The sequence below is a fragment of the Spinacia oleracea genome, chromosome 1 (assembly GCF_020520425.1).
Source record: "Spinacia oleracea cultivar Varoflay chromosome 1, BTI_SOV_V1, whole genome shotgun sequence".
In the NCBI taxonomy this organism is placed as follows: Eukaryota; Viridiplantae; Streptophyta; class Magnoliopsida; order Caryophyllales; family Amaranthaceae; genus Spinacia; species Spinacia oleracea.
In genome coordinates, this window is record NC_079487.1 from 115,781,200 (window position 1) to 115,808,767 (window position 27,568).

Here is a 27,568-nt window from a genome sequence, read left to right on the forward strand (position 1 = left end):
TGTTTACATGATATTCCGCACTACATAAGCCTTTTATGGTTGTCTAGTAGGCCCTATTTATATTTGGGCCAGGTAAAGGTAATGGGCTTCTTAACCAACATAATAAAAGCATAAGAAGTCATTTCTGGACCATTTTTATACCTTAGACTACCGTATAAAATTTGTACAATACATGTATCCGGACTAATTAATTTCTTTTTAGTTTCATACCAAAATAAAAGGTTTTATTGAAAGAACAAAACTGGACTTTTATGTCCACCTTAAATAGAACAATAATAATCATCATCATTCGTGGTTAAAGCGGTAAATGGTGTATTGGTGTTGGCGGGATTTGATATCAGGTATTGATTACCACCCTTTAACACTTTATCGACTAAGTTGGTTGACATCTACAAATCTAGAATAAAACTAAAATATCTTGTACCACGTACATTCCATGCATTATCCTAGTAGAAGATATCACATTACCTAGTAGTAGTACCCATTACATGTTGATGATCAAAAGACTAATTTAAGTATTCAAAATAAACAATTTTAGCATGAAAAGTTGACGTTACAAGAGGAAACAACGCGCTTGGCACTAGGGGAGCCAGCATAACCCCGATACTTATTTTTGTACCGGCAAAGACATGGCCGTTGCACCTTAAGTTTGGTGCAACAGTCTTTAGACGGTGCCACATTATCGGACAAAAATGCTCCTGCGCACGGCATTAGCTGACTGATATCACATGTCACCGCAAATGTCGGCATTGGTGCCTCTGCCAACAGCGCCGCCACTACAACCACCGTGATCAGAGTAAACGTATATGCTTTGTTAGCCATAGAGTTATGAAATCTTATGATGATATATTGTGTAATGAGAGTGGGATGGTGATTAGTGAAGTGTACTGAATACTGATGGTTTAACTCTGTATTTACATAGGAAATTGAAGATTAAAAGTCACTAGAAGAGATTAAGAACGTGATTAGGGTGGCTTGGATTGTAGATTTAGCCCGTGATCCCGTAGTTCTGTTAAATCGTTTCTTTCGGTGCAACTTGCGCATAGAATATTTGTGCCGTTTTGTCTTTATGGTATAGTAAAATATTAGGAATATTTTGGGCTTAGCCCTTTTCCTGCAACAAAATTTAATTAGCAATATATACTGTTACACTACAAAAAAAATTTCTATTTATGATGGGATATTCCGTCATTGATCCGTCATAAAAGAACTATTGTGACGGGTAATCCCGTCACAAGCCCGTCATAAAAAGGGTTGTCGTAATTGACTATTTTGTCATGATTCTATCGCTAAAGCTTATCATGACAGGAAAAAATTCCGTCGCAAAAACCTATTGTGACAAGGAGAAATCCCGTCATCGAAAGCCAAACACGAAGGGCTAACCTCCCGTCGAGAAAAGCCATCTATGATAGACTGACCCCGTCGTAAAAGACCATGATAATGATTCTTATATGAACCTGCTTGTTTAGCATGCACCTGCTAGTCATTGAATCAATATCAATGGTTCCTACATACATATTCGTACCATCAACAATTAATATGAATACCATCAAGTTCATTTTCAGTTTTATAAAATCCAAATCTACAGCAATGGCCCATGATTAAAACCACCGCAACCAATTATCTGATGCCCAAGACATAAAATATAAAACTGTTGATTCCTGGTTTTGATGATGACAAGCTAACCTTCTACTAATAGTTTATTTTGGAGAATGTCAGGAACAGGTTAATATTTAAAAGAAGGACAAATGCAACAACCGAAGCAAGCAAGGGAACTTTGAAGTAATTAAGTTCAAAGTACGTGGCAAGATTAAATCAAGGATTAAGTCAAGCAAATTCTATAAGGGTCGAAAGGTATAAGACCAATGTAATTTAGTACATGCTTAGTATGGGAACAGAGTATTTTGAAGAGTCCTAGTTATATCGTGAAACGAAATAAAACAGTTTTGCTTTTACAAAAAGATAAACATCAAATGTTTTTAAACTGATTTTACAAAACTGTTTGAAGTTATACTCTTGAATTTGAGTTAACATATAACTCTCAAAATACGAAAAGATTGATTTTCCTAAAACGCGTTTGAAGTAAGATTTGCGAAAATCTATCTATTAAAAAGAGTCCTAAACTGGGTTGGATTTGAATCTAGGTTAAACACTTGGATTCGTATAAATACAACCTTTGTTATTTGCTAAACTTTTTATCAGACTTATTTACATCAACCGGAAGCTTTCAGGTATCATCCTTAAAGTCTTAATCTTTGAAGAAGTCTGTTCCTGTTCCCATATAGAGCAGTATTTGTTACTTGGTCTTATATCGTATGTTAAGTAGTTAATTAATTCTTATACGTTTGATTAAAGTGTTGAGTTATTGTAAGTTAAGCCTGAGTCAGGCTTACTTGAGCAGGAGAGAAGATCTCACAAGAGATCAGTGAGTTGGAACAGTTGAGGGACTGTTTCCATAAGGGAAGGAACAAAGAGGGTTGTTCCTAGTCATCTGCAATCAGAGGCGATTGGCAGATTGTGGCCCGAGTAGATTAGGTTTGTAAAGAAACTAAGTTGTTTTGCCTAATTAGTGAAAGTGTTTAAGTCCCCAAAGGGGCCGTGGTTTTTTCCTCTCTATTGGGCCTAGAGAGTTTTCCACGCTAAATCTTGCTTGCATATTTTACTGTTTCTGTTCCGTATAGTTTAATTTTTATAAATACGTAAAATATCAATTCACCCCCCCTCTTGAGGAACTCCGTAAAACTAACAATTGGTATCAGAGCCAGAACCCTTTAAACTGCAGGTAACGCTGACGGGAAAAACGATTCTGAAGCTATGAACACTACGGAGAAACTAGAAGAGGGATACTCAACACAACGACCTCCAATGTTTAGCGGCAAATACTATTCCTACTGGAGAAACAGGATGGAGATTTTCATTAAGGCTGAAAACTATCAAGTATGGAGAGTGATTGAAGTTGGAGACTTCCAAGTCACTAAGCTGAACTCCGTTGGAGAAACTGTTCCCAAACCTGTTGATGAATTTGACAAAGCCGACTATGAAAAGCTTGAACTCAATGCCATGGCTGTCAAAATCCTTCATTGTGGACTAGGTCCAAATGAACACAACAGAGTTATGGGCTGCAAGAACGCAAAGCAGATTTGGGATCTGCTCCAGGTTACTCATGAAGGAACAAACGAAGTTAAAAGATCGAAGATTGATCTCTTAATGCACCAATACGAGCTGTTCACCATGAAGACATCTGAAACGATTCAAGACATGATTACTCGCTTCACAAACATTATCAATGAACTAAACTCTCTTGGCAAAATCATAACTCCTGAGGAACAAGTCAGGAAGGTTCTAAGAAGTCTACCACAAGATCCCTGGATGGCTAAAGTCACAGCCCTCCAGGAAACTAAAGACTTCACAAAGTTTAACCTGGAACAACTGGCTGGATCTCTCCTGACTCATGAACTTCAATTAAACGCGCGACCTTCAGAGAACACCAAAAATAGAGCTCTTGCTCTAAAAACCGAAAATGATGAAGACTCTGAAGAAGATGAAGAGACAGCTCTGTTTGCTAGGAGGTTCAGAAGAATGTTTAGGAACTACAAAGATGTGGAACACAGAAGCAAACCAAATAGAAAGTTCCCTAAAACTGACACTGGATGCCATAAGTGTGGAAACTTGGAACATCGCATTAGGGAATGTCCTCTATGGGATCAAGAACGAGGAAAGGGAAAGGAAACTACAAAAGACAGATTCAAAGACAACAGAAACTCCTTTTCCAAAACTGAGGTAAGGAAAGCCATGATTGCTGCATGGGGAGATACTTCTTCTGATGAGGAACAAGAACAACCCAACGAAGAAATTGCTCACCTGTGTCTTGTAGCTGAACATGAAGATGAAGAATCCGACTCAGAATCTGATAAATTCCAGGCAAGTCTTGTTCATATTAAAAGTAGGCTTGAATCCATGTCTAAAGTAGAACTGTTTGACTTACTTTCTTGTCTCACTAGTGATTATGAGGATCTCCTAAAAGAAAAACTAGACTCAGACAGGAAACACCAAGACATTGTCAATAAACTCACAGAGGAGTTGGAATGGACCAGAAACTCAAACTTAGATATTGACAATCGTTTCTTTAAACTCTTTGATCAAAACCTTCATATAAAAGAAATGTGTGAAGCCTTACGCAATGAAAACTCCTGGCTAAAACAAGATATGATTGACCTAAAAATAGCCAAAACCAAGAAACTCTATAAAGAAGAACTAGAAAAAGCTAAGTTAGAACTAGTGAAAATTCACCAAGAAAAGACCCATCTAGAAAGTGAATTGACTAAAAGGACCAGACACAAAATAGAGGGAACACCAAAGTGGATAGAAGAAGCTAGAACCAAACGCACAGAAGGTTTAGGTTTTAACCACAAAAAGCATCATCCTAGAAAAACCAGAGTAGATTTATACAGTGACATAGTATGCACCTTCTGTGGTCAAATCGGTCACTATAGAGTTTCTTGCCCGAAAAAACCAAAAGTACTTGGAAAAGAACATCGAATTCACCAAAACTAAATGGGTAAAGAAAAATGATTTGATTCCAAGTAAGGAACCCAAGCTATGCTGGGTTCCTAAAAACTCTAACTAAAAACTTCATGCAGGTCGAAGTGAGGGGGAACAACACATGGTACCTAGACAGTGGTTGTTCCAAGCACATGACTGGAGACAGAAATAGATTTCTCTCACTCACGACCTACGAAGGTGGAACTGTGACTTTTGGCGACAATAAGAAAGGTAACATCATTGGCATTGGTAAGGTTGGTAAGTCAAAGTCTCATTCCATCGATAATGTGTTTCTGGTTGAAGGACTAGGTCATAGCTTATTAAGTATTTCTCAATTCTGTGACAAAGGCAATTATGCAAAATTCTTCTCAAATAAATGTCTGATCATCAATAGTAACACAGAGACAGTGATCCTAGAGGGACAGAGGAAAGGGAACACATATGTGGTTAACCTCAACTCGGTCCCTCACTCCAATCTAACCTGTCTCAGTGTTATTGAAGATGATCCTTTGTTATGGCATAAAAGATTTGGTCATGCTAGCTTTTCTCTAATGAACAAATTAAAATTGAAAAATTTAGTCACAAGTCTCCCAAAAACAAAGTTAGCAAAACAATCAGTCTGTGATGCTTGTATCAAAGGAAAGCAAGTAAGAACGTCCTTTAAATCAAAAGGGGTAATCAGCACTACAAGACCACTGGAGCTGATCCACATGGATCTGTGTGGACCAATGAGGACACAAAGCAGAAGCGGAAAGAAGTACGTACTCGTTATTGTAGACGACTTCTCAAGATACACATGGGTGATCTTCTTATCCAACAAGGAAGAGACGTTTGAAGAATTTCTGTCTTTCGCCACAAAGGTTCAACGACAAAGCAATCATAAGCTGGTCCACATCAGATCAGATCATGGTACATGATTTCAAAATAAAAGATTTGATGATCTATGTAAAGATTCAGGAATAGATCACAACTTCTCTGCTCCCAGAACACCTCAACAAAATGGTGTTGTAGAAAGAAAGAACCGAACTCTTGAAGACATGACAAGGACTATGTTGATTGCTAGTGGACTTCCAAAAAGTTTCTGGGCCGAAGCTCTAAATACGGCATGCTATGTACTCAATCGAGTGCTAATTAGAGCTATCAAAAACAAAACTCCATATGAACTGTACAAAGGAAGAAAACCCTCTATAACCCATCTTAGAATCTTTGGTTGCAAGTGTTTCGTCCACAACAATGGAAAGGATCAACTGGGAAAATTTGATGCACGAAGTGATGAAGCAATATTCCTAGGATATGCCTCAAACAACAAAGCGTATAGAGTATTCAACAAAAGGACCATGTGCATGGAAGAAAGTATACATATTATATTTGATGAAACTGACTCCCAAAACTATGTTGCAGGTACAACTTCTGATGGAAACTTCGAACTAGGACTCACTAGAGAAACAGAAGACGAAGAGATAAGGAAAAGTTCCCAAACAGAAGAACAAACCCAAGTCGAAGAAACTTCTGAAAATAACATAGTTGAAGAGGAACCAGCACAAGCCGAAGATCAAGCAGAAACAAATGAGCAAGTTGAACAGTCGGTTATGGAAACAAACACACCTTTCCAACCCAGACCTTGGAAACATCAAAGCTCACATCCCCTTGACCAAATAATCAGTGATCTTGGACGAGGAACCACGACCAGATCCCAACTCAAAAACTTTTGTGCTTTCTATGCTTACTTATCCATGATTGAACCTAAAAATTACAAAGAAGCACTAACTGATTCTGATTGGATCATTGCTATGCAGGAGGAGCTTAATGAATTCGAAAGAAATAAAGTATGGCATCTTGAGCCTATACCACTGAACAATCGAGTAATAGGTCTCAAGTGGGTATTTCGAAATAAACAAGATGAGCATGCTACGATTACCAGGAACAAGGCCAGACTAGTTGTCAAGGGATACAACCAACAAGAGGGAATAGACTTTGAAGAAACTTTTGCTCCAGTTGCCAGAATGGAGGCAATACGCATACTAATAGCATTTGCATCATATATGGGATTCAAACTCTATCAAATGGATGTAAAATGTGCCTTCCTAAACGGAAATCTCAAGGAAGAAGTCTATGTGGAACAACCTCCAGGCTTTGAAGATCCAGAATACCCCGCACATGTCTACAAACTAGATAAGGCACTGTATGGACTGAAACAAGCACCAAGAGCCTGGTATGAACGTCTCTCACACTTTTTGCTAGACAATAAGTTCAATCGAGGTAAGGTTGATAGAACTCTGTTCCTTAAGTCAAGAAATACAGACATACTAATCGTTCAAATTTATGTTGATGATATTATATTTGGAGCAACTAACGAAGATCTATGCAAAGAATTCTCTGACCTAATGCAGCAAGAATTTCAAATGAGCATGATGGGAGAACTCAACTTCTTCCTAGGCCTCCAAATCAAGCAAACGGAACAAGGGATCATGATACATCAACAGAAATACATAAAAGATCTCATCAAGAAATATGGAATGGAGTCCGCTAAGAGCAACCACACTCCAATGGGAACAACTACGAGACTGGATGAGGATCAAGAAGGTAAGAGTGTAGACCAAACAAGGTACAGAGGTATGATAGGCTCCCTACTTTATCTTACAGCAAGCAGACCAGACATTGCATTCAGTGTAGGTGTCTGTGCCCGCTTCCAATCAAATCCAAAAGAATCTCACCTTACAGCTGTCAAAAGAATTCTAAGATATCTAAAAGGAACAGACGATTTGTGCCTATGGTACCCTACCTATGATCACTTTGATCTCAAAGGATACACAGATGCTGACTATGCAGGTGACCTAGTAAACAGAAAGAGCACATCAGGGATGGTTCAATTCCTAGGAGCATGTGCAGTCTCCTGGGCTTCAAAGAAACAAAACACAGTGGCTTTATCCACAACAGAAGCTGAATATGTAGCTGCGGCTTCATGCTGTTCCCAAATGCTATGGATCAAACAACAACTTAGAGATTTTGGTATGAAATTAAAGTGTGTTCCTATTCTATGCGACAACACAAGTGCAATCTGCATATCAAAAGACCCAGTGCACCACTCAAGGGTCAAACACATTCACATTCGACATCACTTTTTAAAAGATTATGTGGAAAAGGAACTAGTCAAACTTGAGTTCTGTCCCACAGAAGATCAAGTAGCTGACATCTTGACCAAACCACTTAACAGGGACAGACACGACAAGCTCAGGTTAGAACTCGGTATGATACGAATACAATAACACCGGTTGTCCTTAACATTTTCTAACCTCACTGGAAAATATCCAAAAAAAAAAAAAAAAAAAAAAAAAAAAAACATGTTCTTCATTTTTTTGTTATGCACCATATTTTCTGAATGGACTAACAACCAGGTTCGGATTGCAAAAACCAGCTGTGCATTACCACAGCCACGTCTGCACATTATTAAGGTAATCGCACTTTTTCCCAATACTTGCATTCAATTCGAGGTCTAAGTGGGAATTCTAAAAATGAATGGAAAGCAATTAATTTGATTCATCGAATCTTACAAAATCTGGTGCATGCATTACTATTCCATATTTACTCACTCAAACACGCTTCCCACACTCCGATTCCCAACACCAAAACTCTTCCCATTCTAATCATTCCACCTATAAAAATCTCGGTACATCCCCTCCTTCTTATCAAATTCCCAATTTTAAAATTCAAAATTCACCTATCTCTCCTAGTAAATCGCAACAGCCCTGCCTATAAAATCATGACCCTCTACAAACTTCAATTCCCAAACCCTACAAATTCATCTTCTCCTTCTACACCCATCATCACCGTCATACCTCTTCAAGCCATTTATCCGGAAACGATGCCTCCCAAACAACCCACACCAAAACCACCAGCCACAAAATCAACTACAAAACTCTCCACCAAACGGAAACTGGTCTTGAAGAAGGAAGTTGCTGCCTTGACTCAGGGGGAACCTCATCTTCCAGCTGAGAAGAAGGTAAAACTCGAACCCACAAAATTTTTCTATTTTCCCCCAGATCGTATGCTCCCTGGTCTTAGCATAGATTTTGGTTGGTGTCGGGAAATAGGGTTTGTAGAATTGTTGGAGACGATCGAGTCTCAAGGTTGGACCTATCTTTTTGAGGTTTGTTCTAAAGCTTGCATGTATCCAGAAGCAATGGGGGAATTTTGCTCAAACTTTGTCAATAACAAGGGAATTTGTAGTTCTGAAGTCAATGGGAAACAATTTAGCTTCGATTCTGAGAAATTAGGGTCTTGGTTCAAAGTCCCAGTTTTAGGGGAGGAGGTCTATCACAAGGGAAAGGGTCCAATTGAGCTCGGGGGTGCAACAATGCAGAAAGTTTACTCATATTTTGGTGGTCAAGGGAAACACCCAAAAGCTCTCAACCAGTCTGTCCTCACTCCTTTTCAAAAGGTCCTTTTTAATGTGGTCCGACGAGGTATTGTTCCGCGTCATGACAAGCGTGCCTTGGCAAGCAGGTTAGATCTGATCTACATCTTTCTCCTCGAATCTCAGCGTCAAATAAATTTTCCTGTCGTTTTTATCTCCCATCTCACTCACTCCATCTCTCAGAACAATATGATTGGGTATGGGTCTCTTCTCACCTTCATTATGAGAAAAGTTGGGGTTGACCTTACTCGTTACTCAGCTGAACCTCTTACCCCTGCCCATATTCTTAACAAAGCTTGCTTGAATGGGATTAGCCTGAGTGTAGTGGATGGAGTCGTCTGTGTTGGTAAGACGAATGTGGGTGATACTACACCTCAGGAGGAAGAGGGAGAAGAAGATGTCGATGAGGAGGAGGATGATTTAGAAGGAGCAGAAGAGGAGCTTGATGAGGGAGATGAACTGTCAGATGCGGAAGAGGAGGCACCACTTCCTTGCCATGAGACAGAGGGTCAGACAGAGGGTGTTCCTGTTGACCTATGTCCAAAGGAGGCAAGTCCAATCAAAGCCACCTCCTCTCCCAAGAACATTACAACCACATCATCTCATCAGCCTATCCGTCGCAGTAGCCGTCTAGCCAGCTCTTCCAAGGGAATTCCTCCGGTCTACAGGGTCGAGGATTCAGAATCAGACAAAGATGGTGAAACCCAATCTGCTGCTCCCTCTCCAGACGGTTCAGTGCAGCTCTTGGTGGCTAAAGTGGATCAACTGCAGCTGGACAATGTGGTTCTGTTGTCAGCTGTTACTTCTTTGCAGGAGCTCATTCACAAGATGCAGCAGGACCAAGCAGAGTTCTTCAATGATATGACAGAACGCCTTGCTGACATGATCGTCGAGGAGGTGACACATGCTGAGGATGCTGCTCCTGGATCTCCCCAAACCTGACCCTGCTACAAAATCCTTGCTTATCCTACCCCATATAATCTGCTGTCCATCAAACATTTTATTTTGTTTTTGCTGGCTCTTTAAACAATTTTTTTTTGGTTTGGTTTTTGGATGCGCCAAGTTTATGACTAATGCTCATTAGTGCGCTTTTCCTACGTTCTGATAGTTGCCCCACTCTGACTTGTAGAATTTTTGCTTGTATTGTGCTATATGTTGCGTTTATCTTGTTCTGCTTGCAGGGGTGCGTTCAAAATCGTTGACCGACTTGAGCTGCATGATGACTATCTGCTTGCTAGGGTAATATGATTCCTATATTCTCCTTCTTCTTCTTCTCCTTTGGTTCTGCGTTTTTCCCTACTCCCTTTTTGATAATTCCAAAGGGGGAAGATATTGAGAGGACAACTTGTGTTCCATTATATTTGTTTTTATACTTGGGTTCACCACCCAAGCGACTCATCTGTTCCTGGTTAAGTTTTTGACTCTGGATTGTCAGGTTACATATCTCATTCCTTAAGTTATTTACTCCTATCAAGTTGTAAGGTTGTCATCATCAAAAAGGGGGAAATTGTTGATTCCTGGTTTTGATGATGACAAGCTAACCTTCTACTAATAGTTTATTTTGGAGAATGTCAGGAACAGGTTAATATTTAAAAGAAGGACAAATGCAACAACCGAAGCAAGCAAGGGAACTTTGAAGTAATTAAGTTCAAAGTACGTGGCAAGATTAAATCAAGGATTAAGTCAAGCAAATTCTATAAGGGTCGAAAGGTATAAGACCAATGTAATTTAGTACATGCTTAGTATGGGAACAGAGTATTTTGAAGAGTCCTAGTTATATCGTGAAACGAAATAAAACAGTTTTGCTTTTACAAAAAGATAAACATCAAATGTTTTTAAACTGATTTTACAAAACTGTTTGAAGTTATACTCTTGAATTTGAGTTAACATATAACTCTCAAAATACGAAAAGATTGATTTTCCTAAAACGCGTTTGAAGTAAGATTTGCGAATATCTATCTATTAAAAAGAGTCCTAAACTGGGTTGGATTTGAATCTAGGTTAAACACTTGGATTCGTATAAATACAACCTTTGTTCTTTGCTAAACTTTTTATCAGACTTATTTACATCAACCGGAAGCTTTCAGGTATCATCCTTAAAGTCTTAATCTTTGAAGAAGTTTGTTCCTGTTCCCATATAGAGCAGTATTTGTTACTTGGTCTTATATCGTATGTTAAGTAGTTAATTAATTCTTATACGTTTGATTAAAGTGTTGAGTTATTGTAAGTTAAGCCTGAGTCAGGCTTACTTGAGCAGGAGAGAAGATCTCACAAGAGATCAGTGAGTTGGAACAGTTGAGGGACTGTTTCCATAAGGGAAGGAACAAAGAGGGTTGTTCCTAGTCATCTGCAATCAGAGGCGATTGGCAGATTGTGGCCCGAGTAGATTAGGTTTGTAAAGAAACTAAGTTGTTTTGCCTAATTAGTGAAAGTGTTTAAGTCCCCAAAGGGGCCGTGGTTTTTTCCTCTCTATTGGGCCTAGAGAGTTTTCCACGCTAAATCTTGCTTGCATATTTTACTGTTTCTGTTCCGTATAGTTTAATTTTTATAAATACGTAAAATATCAATTCACCCCCCCTCTTGAGGAACTCCGTAAAACTAACAAAAACCACCATAAAATAATTTGTCTGATGACTAGTTTATATAAAAATTCAAACTGAAAGTCTACAACAGAGCAGAATCAGAAACTCAGCACAGTAAAAATGAGGCAGAAATGAGGCACATTAGCAGGCAGCAAGGAAGCACATAGCAACACCAACTTAACTTGGGAACTGAAGGAAGCATATCACTAAGCTTCTTTTCTTGAACCTCGAACATAGTACTTCCTCCGATATTTAATATTTGCAATATTTGTGATTTCTACAATATTCACATATTATACTTTGACTATTGTTGGTGATTTATACGTAAGTTAAAACATAGTCATGTAAGATCTTGTTAGATTCGTCTTAATATGTATTTTTAAAATATCAACTTTATTTTTGTTTAAAAAGAATTAAAGATATTAATGATCAAAGTTGTGCATTAACATGCGTGAATGTGACAAACGTTACGAGTAAAAATGAAAGGAGGAAGTAGAATTTAACTCCAGAAGAATCTACATCAAATTCGTTGCATCAATCAACTTGTAAACCACGTAAATCACAAACATGTATGATGTCCAGGGCAGTACCCTATTATATTACTAACCACAATTAAATGCAAGATAAGAAGCAGAACCAACACAATTGTTTCTAGATTTATCACTTACGATCGACTCATAAATACTTTATAAATTGTAAGGTTAAGAGGATACTTTTTTTCACAGTCAAACATCATGTTGCAAATTTGTACGTTACTAAAAAAATCCACTGAAACAAAACCATTGTGGCATTGTACGTTCCTAAAAAAAAAAAACCCCACTGAAACAAAACCAAAAATCTACCCAGCTTAGTGTTCAGCCTGCTCAGAATGTTCACCCATCTTACTCAAAAGTGATTCTTATATTCCTTATCCAATAATCTACCTAGAAGACTTGAAGAGGATCCTTAATCAAGTCTAAAAATGTTCACCAGTAACGGGCTACGCGTAGCTCAAAACTTAACTCAAAGCGATAGCTAGCACATTGACAATATATACTTCATCCGTTTCGGAAATATCGCACTGTTTCTGCGAAGAAAATGCTTAAGTGTAAAAATAGGGGAAGCCTCGTCAACCAGGCTGTTGTCTTCCTCCGATCGGTCGTGGTTTGTCCTACAAAAACGGTAAACGTAAACTGGCTCGGGGGGGTTCCCGAGAAAACCCTCTCCGACGCTCAAGTCAGTCCTTGTAGAGAGAGAAAGTAGTGAGAGAGTCAGTCTGAGAATAATTGCATACCTGAGTAATGATTAGGTGAAATGTATTTATAGTAATGCAGGATGGCATTATTAGTAAATATAGGCAAGTGTAGGGGTATGGACTCTTGGGCTTGTAGGAGGCTGAGATATGGGCCCCTAACTTCTGGTTTGAGCCCATTAGGAGGTTTGTGTTTGAGGGTATTTTCAGTATTTTCCTTTAGGAAGGTATTTTGGTAATTTATGTAAAAAGGTGGGTCCCACAGGGGGCCCGAACATTAGCCCCACGCCAAATTTGCGAGTTTGGCTAAGGACTCGGGAGTTTGGCGGAATATCCAAGCTCTAAACCTCTTTGTTGTTTTGAGCGAACGGCGATGCTTGGCTTTTAAGGAACTGTCGCTGGGACGGGCATTATGCGCCATGGCTTGGCTATTTGTTGTCGTGATGTGCCAAGCCCCAATTGTGGGCGTGGCTGATGTGGCTGGGCTTAAAGACAAATCGTTGCTTGATAGGCCCAAGTTGGGCGTTTGCTTTGTTTGGGTGCAGGGGGGTGCAGAGTGCATTAGGTGGGATGGTGCCAAGTCGGCAATGTTGGGCGAGGCTTGTGGCTGGGCGATAGATACGTGCAACCTGGCGGCTAGTGCTTGCAGAATGAGCTGGGCAAGGTCCATGCTAGGCGGACAAGGTTGGGGTAGGATTGGCTGTTGTTGTCGTGACGTGCCAAGCCCCACCACTTGGCGTGGCTGACGTGATCGGCCAAGCCTGGGCAGTTATCTTGCACGCGGGGGGCTGAGTGATTTTGATGCTCCCTTGCGTGGCTTCTCTTTTTCGTGTTGGCTATGCGGGGCGAGGGTCGTGCCCTCTCTTGCTTGCATCTTGGCGCACAAGGTGTGCGAGGAGTCTCGTTACATAATGTGGGAGACGTTTGAGCGATCGGAGCCTCGATTGAGCCGACGTTTCATCACTCAGGTACAAGGCTGGGCTTGGCGGTTGTTTTCCGCGGTTTCAAGATTTTATAGATTTTTGCTAAGTCTTGTTGGGCATTTGATGTGTTATGCCTCATGTTTCCGCGTATGTCGCGCGTAGGAGGTGCCACGGGGGAGGGACCCTCGGTCGGGTTAGGCGGTTGTTGCTACGCGAGATGCGCACTTGAGTGGGCAGCCGAGGCTTGGCTGTTGTTTTCAGCGTGATGCGCGCCTACATGAGCACGCCAAAGGTATTGGCTGTTCGTTGTTCGGTCGAGGGCGGGCGGTGGTGCCGCGGCTGTTCCTTTCTCGGCGTGGCTGCTCCTTTTTTTTTTTTTTTCGAAGCCGGGCGTGGCTGCTCCTTCCTCGGCGTGGCTGCTCCCTTTTTTTTTTTTTTTTCTCGAAGCCGGGCGGAGGGAAGGCATGCCGGGCGTGGCTGCTCCTTCCTCGGCGTGGCTGCTCCCTTTTTTTTTTCTCGAAGCCGGGCGGAGGGAAGGCATGCCGGGCGTGGCTGCTCCCCTTTTTTTTTTTTTTTTTTTTTTTTTTTTTTTCCCGAAGCCGGGCGTGGCTGTTCCTTTCTCGGCGTGGCTGCTCCTCTTTTTTTTTTTTTTTTTTTTTTTTTTTTTTTTTTTTTCCGAAGTCGGGCGTGGCTGCTCCTTCCCGGCCGAGCCCGTAAGGGGGAAGGCGCACAAGGGTAGGCTTGGCTTTTGTTTTCGCCCCAAGGGCGTGGGCACAAGGCTCGGCTTGACTTTTGTTTTCCGCCCCAAGGGCGCGGGCACAAGGCTAGGCTTGGCTTTTGTTTTCCGCCCCAAGGGTGCCAGCACAAGGCTCGACTTGGCTTTTGTTTTCCGCCCCAAGGGCGCGGGCACAAAGCTGGGCTTGGCTTTTGTTTTCCGCCCCAAGGGCGCGGGCACAAGGATGGGCTTGGCTTTTAGGATGGTGGCTGATGCTTTCTCTTGGCGTGGCTGCTGTTTTGTCGCCCGATGTCGGGTGCGGTGCGTGAGAGAGAGTCGCACATGATGGTGCGATGACTTCTACTCGCCGCACATGACGGTGTCGTGGCTCTTACTCGTCGCACATGATGGTGCCATGACTTCTACTTTCCGCTCATGATTGTGCCATGGCTTCTACTTGCCACACGTGATGGTGCCGTGGCTTCTACTTTTCGCACATGATTGTGCCATGGCTTCTACTTGTCATACACATGATGGTGCCATGGCTTCTACTTATGGTGTCGTGGCTTCTACTTTCCGCACATGACTTAGATAAATTTTGATAAGTATGGGAATGGGCTGTTGTTCTCCAAAGGAGCTAATGAGCCCCATGCTTGGACGAACGACGATGCGCCATTCTTGAAAATGACTTAGATTATTTTGCTAAGTATGGGAATGGGCTGTTGTTCTCCAAAGGAGCTAATGAGCCCCATGCTTGGGCGAACGACGATGCACCATTATTGAAAGTGACTTAGATATTTTGCTAAGTATGGGAATGGGTTGTTGTTCTCCAAAGGAGCTAATGAGCTCCATGCTTGGGCGAACAATGATGCCCCATTCTTGAAAATGACTTAGATTATTTTGCTAAGTATGTGAATGGGTTGTTGTTCTCCAAAGGAGCTAATGAGCCCCATGCTTGGGCGAACGATGATGCACCATTCTTGAAAATGACTTAGATATTTTTGCTAAGTATGGGAATGGGTTGTTGTTCTCCAAAGGGACTAATGAGCCCCATGCTTGGGCGAACGATGAAACACCATTCTTGAAAATGACTTAGATTATTTCACTAAGTATGAGTTCATGTGCTTGAACTTGGCTTGTCTTTTCCTTTTGACGTGTGTTGCGCTTGCATGGCCAATGTTTGCCTTCTACTTGCACCATTCTAGGAACGAAATTTGCTAAGTAATATTACTGGTCGAGCTCTTTACTATTGCCTTGAAGATATAAAGCTTTGTTTACAATGATGGGATGTTATTTAGCCTATGGCGGGCTTACATGTATCTTACCCCCACTTTCATCATTGAAAACTATGGCTGTGAGCTATAAAACTAAGTACTTTTGAGGAAGGGAGAAATTCTTAGGAGATTGAACATAAAACCTTTTAAGGTTGTTGGCGTTCCATGGGCGAGGGAGGGGCTTCTGGCTTGGCTTTCTTGGCCAGTGGATGGGGGGTACTTGTCCCTCTCTTGAGGCTGTTAACGTAGCATCGCCTTCCCACTTGCTGATCCCCAAAGATTTTTCCCACGGAGCCATCTTCCAACTCAAACTGCATGAGAAGTTGGTACACAGAGATTGCGGCTTTTATTTTGCTTAGTAGAGGTCGGCCTAAGATGATGTTGTATGGTAGGGAGATGTCCACGACAAGAAAGTCTACCAACAACCGTCTTCCCTTGTTTTTAGGACCCAACCTGACAGGTAGCTTGATGGTGCCTTGAGGATGGACGGCTTGACCTCCAAATCCAGTGAGTGGCTGGGAGATGGTTTTCAGATCATCTTTGGAATACTTGAGCCCTTCTAGACACTTTAGAGTAATGATGTCGGCGGATGATCCACTATCCACTAACACTCGCCCTACAGTTGAGTTAGCGACTTTCATCTCGATGACCAGCGGATTGTCATGGGACTCTTGAATTGGATGGCTAGTGTTCCCACCAAATGTCATCACCGGGGCTATTTGAGAAGCCGATGCCACTTTTAGGACTTGATGTTCCAGTGCCCATAAGCTATCCTTCGCCTTGCCCACAGACCCTCCTGTTGCCAAGCCTCCGGCTATCACTCCAATGTAGTCTCCCGTATCATCACTAAGGGACTCCTTTTCTTTGGCTTTTGCTTTTGGGGGAGGATTCTTCCTTAAGTAATTATTCAGCTTGCCCTTGTCAGCCAAGTGATCCAGTGCTTTTTTCAGCTCCTTACAGTTCTTTGTGGTGTGCCCGCACTCGTGGTGAAACTCACACCAAAGTGACTTGTCTCGCTTTGCTTCGGGCGTACGGATTGCAGGTGGCTTAGGGAGGATGTCTTTTCCTTTGAGATCAAGGTAAATCTCCCGCCTATTGCGGTTGTACCTCGGATCCTCACCATGGTCATCAACCATAACCGACTTTTTGAGGGAGGGCTGAGTTTGGTCGTGGGTGCCGCTAGGTCTTGGCTTTTGTTTTTGCCTTGTTCCACTCTCACCACCCCAATTGATCTTACAAATATCTGTGGCTTGAATGTGCATTTGGGCCTTCTCCATTGCTTCCTCGGGGTTGGACACCCCGGACTTGACCAATTCAAACTTGAAGTCATCTGGCTGAAGACCTGCCAAGAGGGCTGCGAACTTGGTTTCGTCCTTGAGATTGTGTATCTTTAGGACTTCTTCATTGAATCTCTTAATATAATTGCGAAGGGTCTCCGTCTCTCCCTGTCTGACTGCCATTAAGTTGACACTTGTCCTTTGGTGCCTCCGACCCGCCGCGAATTGGCTGATGAAAACCTTTTCAAGCTCACTGTAGCTCTTGATGCTTCCCTTTGGTACGTGCTTGTTGAACCATATAAGGGCAAGACCCTTCAAGGTGGTTGGAAAATATCTGCACCAAGTAGCTCCGCATCCAGTCTGAACGTTCATTTGAGCCGCATAGGCGGCCATGTGTTCTTCTGGATCCGTAGTTCCATCGAAAGGCTCGATGGTAGGGACCTTCACTTTGTCTCGGCGGGGGGTGTTCATTATTTCTTGGGAGAAGGGAGTGAGATCCTCTTGCAATGACGAGGTATGTCTGTGCCTATCAGTTCTTGGTGGAGGGGAGTCCCATCTTCCTCTTGAGGAGGTATGCCTACCTCTACTCTCTGGGAGAGGTGAGTATGTTCGCTCACGGCGTGGAGGGATCCTTCGTATTCTTGAGGGTGAGCGATGCCTTGGGCGATGAGAAGATGAATGAGCCCCTGGCTGTTGATCGAGGGGTGAAACCCTTGTCCTGGAGGAACGACCTCTAGCCCAGCTAGAGGGTGAGTGACGTCTCTTTATAGGAGAAGGTGAGTGCCTCCTGAGAGATGTCCTTCGAGAGTTGACCTCGATCGGTCTGACTTGTCTTGAAGGAGTGGGGTGGTCTCGTGCGGAGGTCGTAGTCTTAGCACTAGAGGGGGATAGACCTCGGGTGATCCTATCATTCCTGATGGCTTCTCTGGCTTGTTTGAGGCGCCTTCTGTGCAAGAGGTCTCGAGCATCAAGGTCTCCTCTGTGCAGTTGTCGATCTTCAATTACCCGGCGTGCATCTTGGCTGGCCCTTGATTGGCGAGGGCGAGGCTGTGCCCCACCCCTGTCACCTAGCCTGTCCTTCACACTTCGGGGCTGTGCCCTGTGGATGGTATGCGATGTTGTGCTCACCTTTGAGCTGGTAGGGTGGTTTGGATGTTTCCTTGAAGGTCCTTCTCCCATTCCTTGGAGGTTGTGGATAGCCTCATTGACTTGTGCAGCCAAATACTCTAGATCCTTTCGGGTGACCAAGTTCTCAGGGTGACCCTCGACATGGGGTTGTTGATTCTCATGGTCCTGATCACCATCGTGATCATCTCCGTTCCTCGAAGTAGGCATCAACACGTAATTGGGATGGGACTCTGATCGATAAGAGGAGGAGTGTTGCCTGGTTCGTCGAGTGTTAACCATGGCTTGTAGTTGACGTCCCCACAGACGGCGCCAACTGTTTCTGCGAAGAAAATGCTTAAGTGTAAAAATAGGGGAAGCCTCGTCAACCAGGCTGTTGTCTTCCTCCGATCGGTCGTGGTTTGTCCTACAAAAACGGTAAACGTAAACTGGCTCGGGGGGGTTCCCGAGAAAACCCTCTCCGACGCTCAAGTCAGTCCTTGTAGAGAGGGAAAGTAGTGAGAGAGTCAGTCTGAGAATAATTGCATACCTGAGTAATGATTAGGTGAAATGTATTTATAGTAATGCAGGATGGCATTATTAGTAAATATAGGCAAGTGTAGGGGTATGGACTCTTGGGCTTGTACGTAGGAGGCTGAGATATGGGCCCCTAACTTCTGGTTTGAGCCCATTAGGAGGTTTGTGTTTGAGGGTATTTTCAGTATTTTCCTTTAGGAAGGTATTTTGGTAATTTATGTAAAAAGGTGGGTCCCACAGGGGGCCCGAACACGCACCATGGTTGATTTTTACTCATCTAACCATTACTTTGACTCTTAATATCTCAAATCATGTGCAAGTAAAAATTATAAAAAATTAATATTTAGAAAATATATATCGATACGATTCATACGAATCTAATATGACCCCACATGACTAAAATTTTCTTACGTACGAATCACAAAAATGGTCACAGTCGTAGTGTAAATAGTATAAAATACAAATGGTGCGATATTTCCGGAACGAAGGAAGTAGTTAATTTAACGGCAATGTTTAGTTTGAAGTTTTTCCCATAACTCAAAGCGATAGCTAGCACATTGACAAGACAATATTAACAATTTAGCCTAGATGATGGAATAACACATGCACTAGTTTACTATGATTATTGACAACAACCTTATATATAAGGTACAACAACACTATTTCTTTACTCATTTGTCATTTATAGCTCTTTTAATTATGAACAAAAAAATTAGCGCTGATTGTACCTTACATGGTTTGCTAATTTAAAGGGCATCCTATAATATAGAACGATTAGAACCCTATTATGATAGAGAGATTGAGAAAAAGTACGTAGCCATTAATTTGGGAAAGATGCATGGCCAGATTTTATCATTAGATGCTTAAGGACATCCTAGAGTCTTACGGTCCCAATGGATTTAGATCGTATAATGACCTACGCAAAGATGTCATTATAAGTGCGGAGAAAGTTTATAGTATCAATGAGGTGGACTTGTATGGTACATTGGTACGTGAGAGTGACTGCTTAATAGAGCTAATATATGGATGCAACGTTTACGCTTTATGCTCTTTGAGGAAAATTATTTTGGCATATTCATTGCGCAATTTGGATTATATACCTGGGTGCACAGTGTTCATTGTGCACCCTGTTGAACATTTATTGAAAATCTAATGAACATTGAAAACGATTTCAATGTACATGCATGTACTAGCGAAATATTTAAACTATATGTTCTATGGTTTTGAACTATATGTTCATTGACTATATGTTCTTTGGTTATGAACAATATGTTCTTCGTTTTTGAACTATATGTTCTTTGTAAAACAGGGTGCACAATGAGCATTGTGCACCCGGGTGTATAAACCATATTTTGCATTCATTGTGCTAGCACACTTTTTTATACTCTATTTACATGAAGGTGTGCATGATTCTCATCCCCTTCCATCTTGAGGGGGGCTGTTAGAATATTAGTTGATGATGTATGCTGATTGTTTGCTGTACTTCAGTAACTAACTGCTGAGTCAGTCTTGCCAACATGGAATTATTGTAACAAACTCTTTGTTGTTTGTTAGCTGATGCAACAACCTATAGAAGGATCTAGACTCCTTCCTTTTATGCTTATATATAGCTTGTACATTGCTGATTATAATTAATACAATAACAACTTAAATTTTCTTGATCTTAATCCCTAATTCTGTCATGGTATCAGAGCAGGTTCAAGAAACCTGACTCATCTTCTCTGAAATTCCGCAAAATTCTCGTACAAAATTCTCTCTAAAAAAGTTCAATTGAACCTTGCATTTTACTGTTTCTGATCGAAATCTGCTAATTGTTCTGAAGAAATTAACTACAGTTTGTGTGATTAAACTTCAGTTTGTTTGATTTCTACTGATTGAAGATTGATAATGGCGTTTAATGATGAACACCTCGAAGATTCTAGGAGAAATGCAAATTTGCCTCCTAATCAGGATCCTGCTAGCTTGTATTACATCCATCCTTCTGATGCAAATTCTGTGCAACTTGTTTCTTTCAAGTTTGATGGTGAAGGTTTCACAGGTTGGAAGAGATCAATGCTGCTGGATTGTCAGCTAAAAACAAAATAGGTTTTGTTGATGGAAGTATTAGCAAACCTGCTGTTGGAACTGTTGAGTATAGAGCATGGGAGAGATGCAATGATTTGGTGTGTTCTCTGATCCTAGGGAATCCGAGTGAGATAATTGCTAAGAGTGTAATGTTTTTGAAGTCTGCCAGAGAAGTTTGGTGTGATCTTGAAGAGAGATTTGGCTTTGCTTCTATGGCACAGGTCTACTCTTTAGAACAGAAACTAGCTGAGGTAAATCAAGGAGAAAAATCAGTTTCTGAGTTTTTTACTGAAATCAAGTCAATCTGGGATGCAATTGAAGAGGCTCATCCTATGCCTTACTGTACTTGTAACAATTGTACCTGCAATGTTACTAAAAAGTTCTTTCAAAGACAACAAGAAAAAATGGTGATGTAGTTTATGATGAAGTTAACAGACCAGTTTGCCACAATTAGGGGAAATGTGCTAATGGTTCCAGTTCTACCTAAGGTGTCTGAAGCATACAGACTCTTTGCTCAAGAAGAAAGGCATCAAGAGATCTCTAAAACTGTCTATCCTACAGAGCCTGTTGCATTTGCAGCTGAGAAAAGAAGATTTGGTGGTGATCATTGGAACAACAGGAACTTCAAATCTCAAGCAACTGGTTCTCAACAATTTCAGAAAGCTAATAATCCTAATAGGAGCAACTCACAGTATTTCTGTACACATTGTCAAATTCCTGGACACAGTATTGAGAGGTGCTTCAAGATCAATGGTTATCCACCAGGTTTTAAGCATTTCAAAAACAAGACAGCAGCAATGTCAACTGCTGGAGATGGTGATGCTGACACATCCAACAATCCAAAAACTGAAGCAAATACTAATATCTCAGTGGAGCAGTATAATCAGCTGATGAATCTTTTGAGCAAGCAACAACAAAGTTCTGGCTCTAGTCATCAACCTAACTTGGCCTTAATGGCAGGTAATATCTGTTTAATATCTCATACTAATTCTAAATGGTTGCTTGACAGTGGTGCTTCAGATCATTTCTGTCATGATTTGAGTCAGTTTTCTGCATATAAAAGGGTTGATAATCAATCTACATATATAACCATACCTGATGGCAGTAAAATACCTGTGAAACATGTTGGTTCAGTAGTCTTAAATGAAGGAATTACACTTCACAATGTGCTGCATGTGCCTGATTTCAAATATAATCTAATCTCTGTCCACAAGATATGCAAAGATTTGAATTGTGAGCTGCATTTTACTCATGACAAGTGCTTTATTTGCTGTCAGAAATGGAAATTGATTCCTCTTGGTGATGTGAGTTCTGGTCTGTACAATGTTGGAGAACACAATATAGCAGCTACATCTAAAAAACAGCCACATGAGTGCAACACAGCCTGTTCTACTGCTGTCAATAATGCCAAACTATGGCACCTAAGACTAGGTCATATCCCTTTTAGTCAACTTAAGTTGATTAACCCTAGTTGTGAAGTCAATTCTTGTATTCAAGACACAATTTGTCAAGTGTGTCCCATTGCAAAACAAACCAGGCTTAGCTTTCCACATAGTAGCATTAAGACAACTTGTCCATTTGAGCTAATACACATTGATGTTTGGAGCCCACATTCTGTGAAAACTCCTACTGGTTGTAATCAGTTTTTGACTATTGTAGATGATTACAGTAGATTCACTTGGATTCACATGTTGAGAAATAAGACAGACTGTGTTTCTGTGTTAACTGATTTCTTGAATATGGTGAAAACTCAGTTTGGTGTGACTGTTAAATGTGTAAGATCAGACAATGCAAAGGAATTATGTGAAGGAGATTTCAAAAAGCTGTGTGTGACACTAGGTATATTGAATCAAACTAGTTGTAGTCACACTCCCCAGCAGAATGGGGTGGTGGAAAGGAAACATAAACATCTTTTAGAGATAGCAAGGGCATTGTATTTTCAATCAAAGGTTCCTGCTAGGTTCTGGGGTGAGTGTGTGATGTGTGCAGCATATTTGATTAACAGGATGCCACTGAAATCCATTGGATTGGATTCACCTTTTTACAGATCGTATGAAAAACAACCTGACACTACTAGAAAAAGGGGTTTTAACGACAAACTTTTTGTCGTTATAAGTCAAAAAATTCGTCGTTAAAACCTTTAACGACGAAGAAAGTTCGTCGTGATTTTTGTCGTAATAGCTTCCGACGTTATTAGTATTAACGTCAACGTTCGTCGTGAATTTTACACGACGAAATTATTGTTCGTCGTTATTTATTAACGACAAAAAGGTTGTTCGTCGTTATTTATTAACGACAAAAAGGTTGTTCGTCGTTATTATGTATTCAATGACGTCAAACAAACAGCAAATAGCGACCAACATAGTTGACGTAAAAAGAGAATCAAATGGACACAATAATTTTAATTGTCGTCCAACAACGAAAAAATATTTTGACGTTAATGTGACTAAAACAAATATAGTTTGTCGTAAATATGAAAATATATATAACCTGCAATTCATTTAAAACCATAAAAAGTATATAGAATGTAACACTAAATTTATGATTAACGTAATCAATCACAAAATATTTATAATAAACAAATTCAATGTGAGTCAAAACAACCAAACTAATAAGGTCAAATATATAACTTGGTCCATACTAAGAATTAAATCTCAATGATTCCTTGTTTTTAAAAAAAAGTAAGAAAATTTGCACCAAATATCTAGAACTGATGTGTAGCAGCTTCGACCTATTTTTGCATTTCTGATCCAGCTTGTGAAGTTGGAATAGTAACATTAAGTTGCGACACCAATGCATCTTGAAACATTTTCATTCTAGACTCAACCAAGATAACACGTTCCTTCATTTCATTGTTCTCGGCTTGTACTTCCTCCATGCAATTTGCAAGAACTTCATTCTGTTTGTTGGCAACATTCAATTTAGTTTGAAGCTCTACTCTACTGGGTTGTGGTCCCCTTACATCTTTAAGCTTTATTCCTCCTCCAAAACCTACAACCCGATCTCGAGATTTTGATTTCAAAACTTGTTGTACTACCTAGGAGAACACAAAGAAATTACATTAGTACATGAAGAATATATTTGCACATGAAGATCTATTATTGGTATTTCGAGACAAGAAGTAGATAATAATGACAATTGAAAAGATAGTACTAAAGGATGCACCATTCAAGGAAATACCTGCCCAGATAAGGTAAGCAAAGACCCTGAAATCATACCTGAAAGTACCATACACAAACTCAGACTAGTCACTCGCTAAAACTGCCTAAAAGTACCATACAGAAACACTTGAATAAAAAACTAAGATTACTGAAAGGGCTACAGTCCTACAGCTTAGGAGAGTAATCAGAGAGTACACTTTGAAGTTCCAATCAACAATTTAGACCAATATTATCAGAAATTTGAGAGTTTAACTGTCCTATTTAGCAACCATGAGGCGCTTTTTTTATTTCGGGTATTGATGTTACAGTTAAATTCCCTGTAGAAATTAGCTGGTACACAGTCTGCCTATAAAATTGAGTGGGGTCATTCTAGGCCAGGATACAGATTCGGATGAGAATTTCTACAGCGAGTTACAGTTTTAACTTCTAAGAGTTCTCACCATATAGTCATATACTCCATTTACCCACAAAAATTTCAGATTGTCTATTCTAACAGTAGTTGCTTCTTGAGCTGGTGTTCAGTAATAACAACAAATACGCGCCCTGACTGACTAGCCTAAGGCAACATCTAGAAAAGTTTGAAAAAGAATAAGATCAAATACAAATTGGAGGAACATGTGATCAAACATGGCAATGCATTAGTTGCTAGTCACTGCACTGTAACACCTAAGCAACTTTAAGGAATGAAATCAGACAAACAGCAAAATCAAAGATACATCATCATATTATCATCATGAGCGATGTACTATATCATGATGCAGATTAGATTAGAACTTAAATCACCAGTGAAATCAGCAAACTGGTAACAAAATATCACAGTTGAGTGATGAATGAGTCCGCCATGATCACGATAACTCTGGAATGGGAGCAGGAACGCCTTAACCCAGGAAAGTTCAAGCTAAATAATAATTACCTATAAAAAGATAACCTCTAAGTCATCTTCCCCCACATCAACATCCCGACATATACATTAAAATAAGTCAGTCATACATCATAATGTTGGGATGTGCCAGACCAAACAATCTAAATCAACTCATAATCTACAAACTGTGTATCTTTTCTATCAATAAATTAGTATTACTTAGGTCTTATTTTGTTCTGTGAAGAGCATTAGCGGAAAAGATCAAATTGGTACTTAGGTGAGAGTGCATGGCCAAGTAATAATTATCTTTCATTTTCAGCTAACCCCCTCCTTTCATTGATGACACGAGTAATTTTCAATTTAATTGGTTAAGTACTAGGCAATAGGTACTACCTTATGAAGCTTGTTTCTTTCTCTGATCCAGGTAAGAAAGAGGAGACTAAATTATCTGTATTTATTTAATTTAGCATAGTAAAAATATTAAAAATTGAACATATAGCTCTAGTTATTGTTGCTTGGTGCTGAGTAAGGTTTTTGAATAAGGTTATGAATTCAGTTTACAGCTGAGTTTTCTCTGTGATAGAACACTCATACTTATCTGAAAAGAAAATGATAAGAGTTGTCAGTTAGAATTCATTCGTACACCAAGAATAATCAAATTTTGTTATGACGCTTTTAAAGAAATTACAGATTTATAAGCTAGAAACAAGGCTGTGAATTTGCTAGTTCAAGCAATAACTTTGGAATGACAATGAACCATCAGAATCCAGAACACCGAGAAATATGGTGGAACCAATTGCAAAGAAGGTAAAGGTCTTGTAACTACGCACACATTTCTATCGAACTGCTAGGCCAATTGTGCAACATACATCAAAGAAAAGAAAATGAACAGAGAGTAAAGTGTTGAATGCAGAGGACGTTGATATGATACTGCAATACTGATGCAGAGTTTCTTGAACATGAACAAAGACATAGTATGTCATTTAGTAGCCAGAGAAAAGTTCAAGGAAATTTTCTTTGATGAAACAAAGAGGTTCAGTATGTCAACAGAAAAAGTGAAGGTGATAAAAAAATTGCCACTTTCATATTTCACCTCGAAAAACATAACAAGAAAATGAAACAGCTATGCTACATGATCCTCATTCCTCACTCATCAACTCAGACCACAATACGGATCTGTGCTTACTCGCAGTCATAAAAGTTGAAACTCCTTGTAAAAATAGAAATCATCACATGTTGGCAGAAAACATGGAGAAAAATTCATGGATAATTGTTTATTTAATTAGCTTTATAAACTAAGCCTGCTGATCTCAGTTACACATCCCCAGCAACATTGCTACCCAGAAACTATAATGTTCAAAGGAATGCAAACTTTACATTGTTATTAACCCACCAAAAAATGATCATTGGTAGAATAAACTGCAATAGACACCTCTAAACAATCAAATACATGATCAATCTGGAAAAACAACCACCTTGTAATCATCAAGGGGAGGTACGGGTTAGAATGATGAGGAGGAAGTGCAATTGACTTCCTAATTCCTAATTGAAGGGTTCCAATTCCAAAAATTCATGTCTTCCTATTCAGAGAACAATTGCCACAACAAAACAACCCAATTACAGCTACAGATACGCCAATTTCTATGGTAAGTCTTGAGATAATGAGAAGTTTCCTAAATGTTTTACCATTCACAATCATGAATATGCATCACTAGGGTTCTAAAAATTGGCAGGCTAATACATGGCTTATATTGCAATTATTCTTGTAAAATCAAAGATGCATAGAAATTAAGTCCTAAAATCGATTAAGGAACACCAGATTTTACAAATACATACCTGAATTTTAGTAGGGGTTTTGCCGGCGATCTAGCTAACACCACTCTCCATAAATCCGGTGGCAAATATCTGTTTTCCGACAATTTGTGTCCATAATTTCTTTTTTTCCGGCGACCCATTTTGACTAATTCGTCCGTATGAGTTGATACTTTGATAGCCACTCGGCCCACTCCAGTAGCCCAGTGGTATCTGGCAATTTCAATTACGCATCCACGCGGGAAAGCCAAATGTGGTAATCAGGTCTTTTGGGTGAAGTCTATCTATTTAATTCACCACAAGTAAGCTTTCAAAAAAATTGTATAAATCAAAGAAAGAATAGGAAACTTACCAGAATTTTATAATTACGATTCAAGAATTCGACAGCCAAATCCAACCCAACTTCATCAATCGATTGAACAAATAAGCTTTCATGAAAATTGTATAAATCAAAGAAAGAATAGGAAACTTACCAGAATTTTATAATTACGATTCAAGAATTTGACAGCCAAATCCAACCCAACTTCATCAATCGATTGAACAAAAATGACTAATAAACCCCTAAATCCATAGAATATTTGGTGAAATAAAGAGGGAAAAGGGACATATGAATTTGAGTTGTGTATGTCAAGGATTTGTTGGGAATTCCAAATCAAAGAAGTTGCTCATATGAAGCGATGAATTTGAGAAGTTCAATTTAGGGTTTGAGGGGTTTAAGTTGGGGGGTTTTATTTGAGGGTTTTAAACTTGAGGAGGACTACAGAAAGCTGGGGAAGTGCTTGGAATAACGACGAACCAATTTTACTTTACTTTATTTTTCAGCTTCCCTTTTTCACAAATTACGATGACTGTATTCATGGGTCGTAATAAATTAACGCGCTAACACATTCAACGACTGTAGATTGACTCCATCGTTACCGTGTTGTCGTTAAATAGGCATTTTCTAGTAGTGTGATCTTACTCATCTCAGAACATTTGGTTGTCTCTGTTATGTTTCTACTACAAAAGTTGGGAGAACTAAATTGGATAGCAGAGCTACTCCTTGTGTTCTTATGGGATATTCTGCATCC

The 27,568-nt window shown here is 40.1% G+C and overlaps 1 protein-coding gene across 3 annotated transcripts; it reads right to left on the minus strand.

The window, feature by feature from the left end:
• Positions 1–23,196: 23,196 nt before the first annotated feature.
• LOC130466148 (uncharacterized) lies at positions 23,197–27,303 on the minus strand. 3 transcript variants are annotated; one of them, XR_008926167.1, is made up of 4 exons: positions 26,972–27,303; positions 26,523–26,900; positions 23,844–23,881; positions 23,197–23,700 (listed from the first exon to the last, which is right to left on the minus strand). XR_008926167.1 is itself a non-coding variant. In XM_056834852.1 (3 exons), the coding sequence occupies exons 2-3, from the start codon at positions 23,877–23,879 to the stop codon at positions 23,395–23,397; spliced, it is 342 nt and encodes a 113-aa protein (XP_056690830.1). In that variant the 5' UTR covers positions 23,880–23,881; positions 26,523–27,285; the 3' UTR covers positions 23,197–23,394. The 3 variants fall into 3 exon arrangements, 1 of the variants encoding a protein (XP_056690830.1); XR_008926168.1 differs by having other exon boundaries at positions 26,523–26,782; positions 26,851–27,302; XM_056834852.1 differs by having other exon boundaries at positions 26,523–27,285.
• Positions 27,304–27,568: the final 265 nt, after the last annotated feature.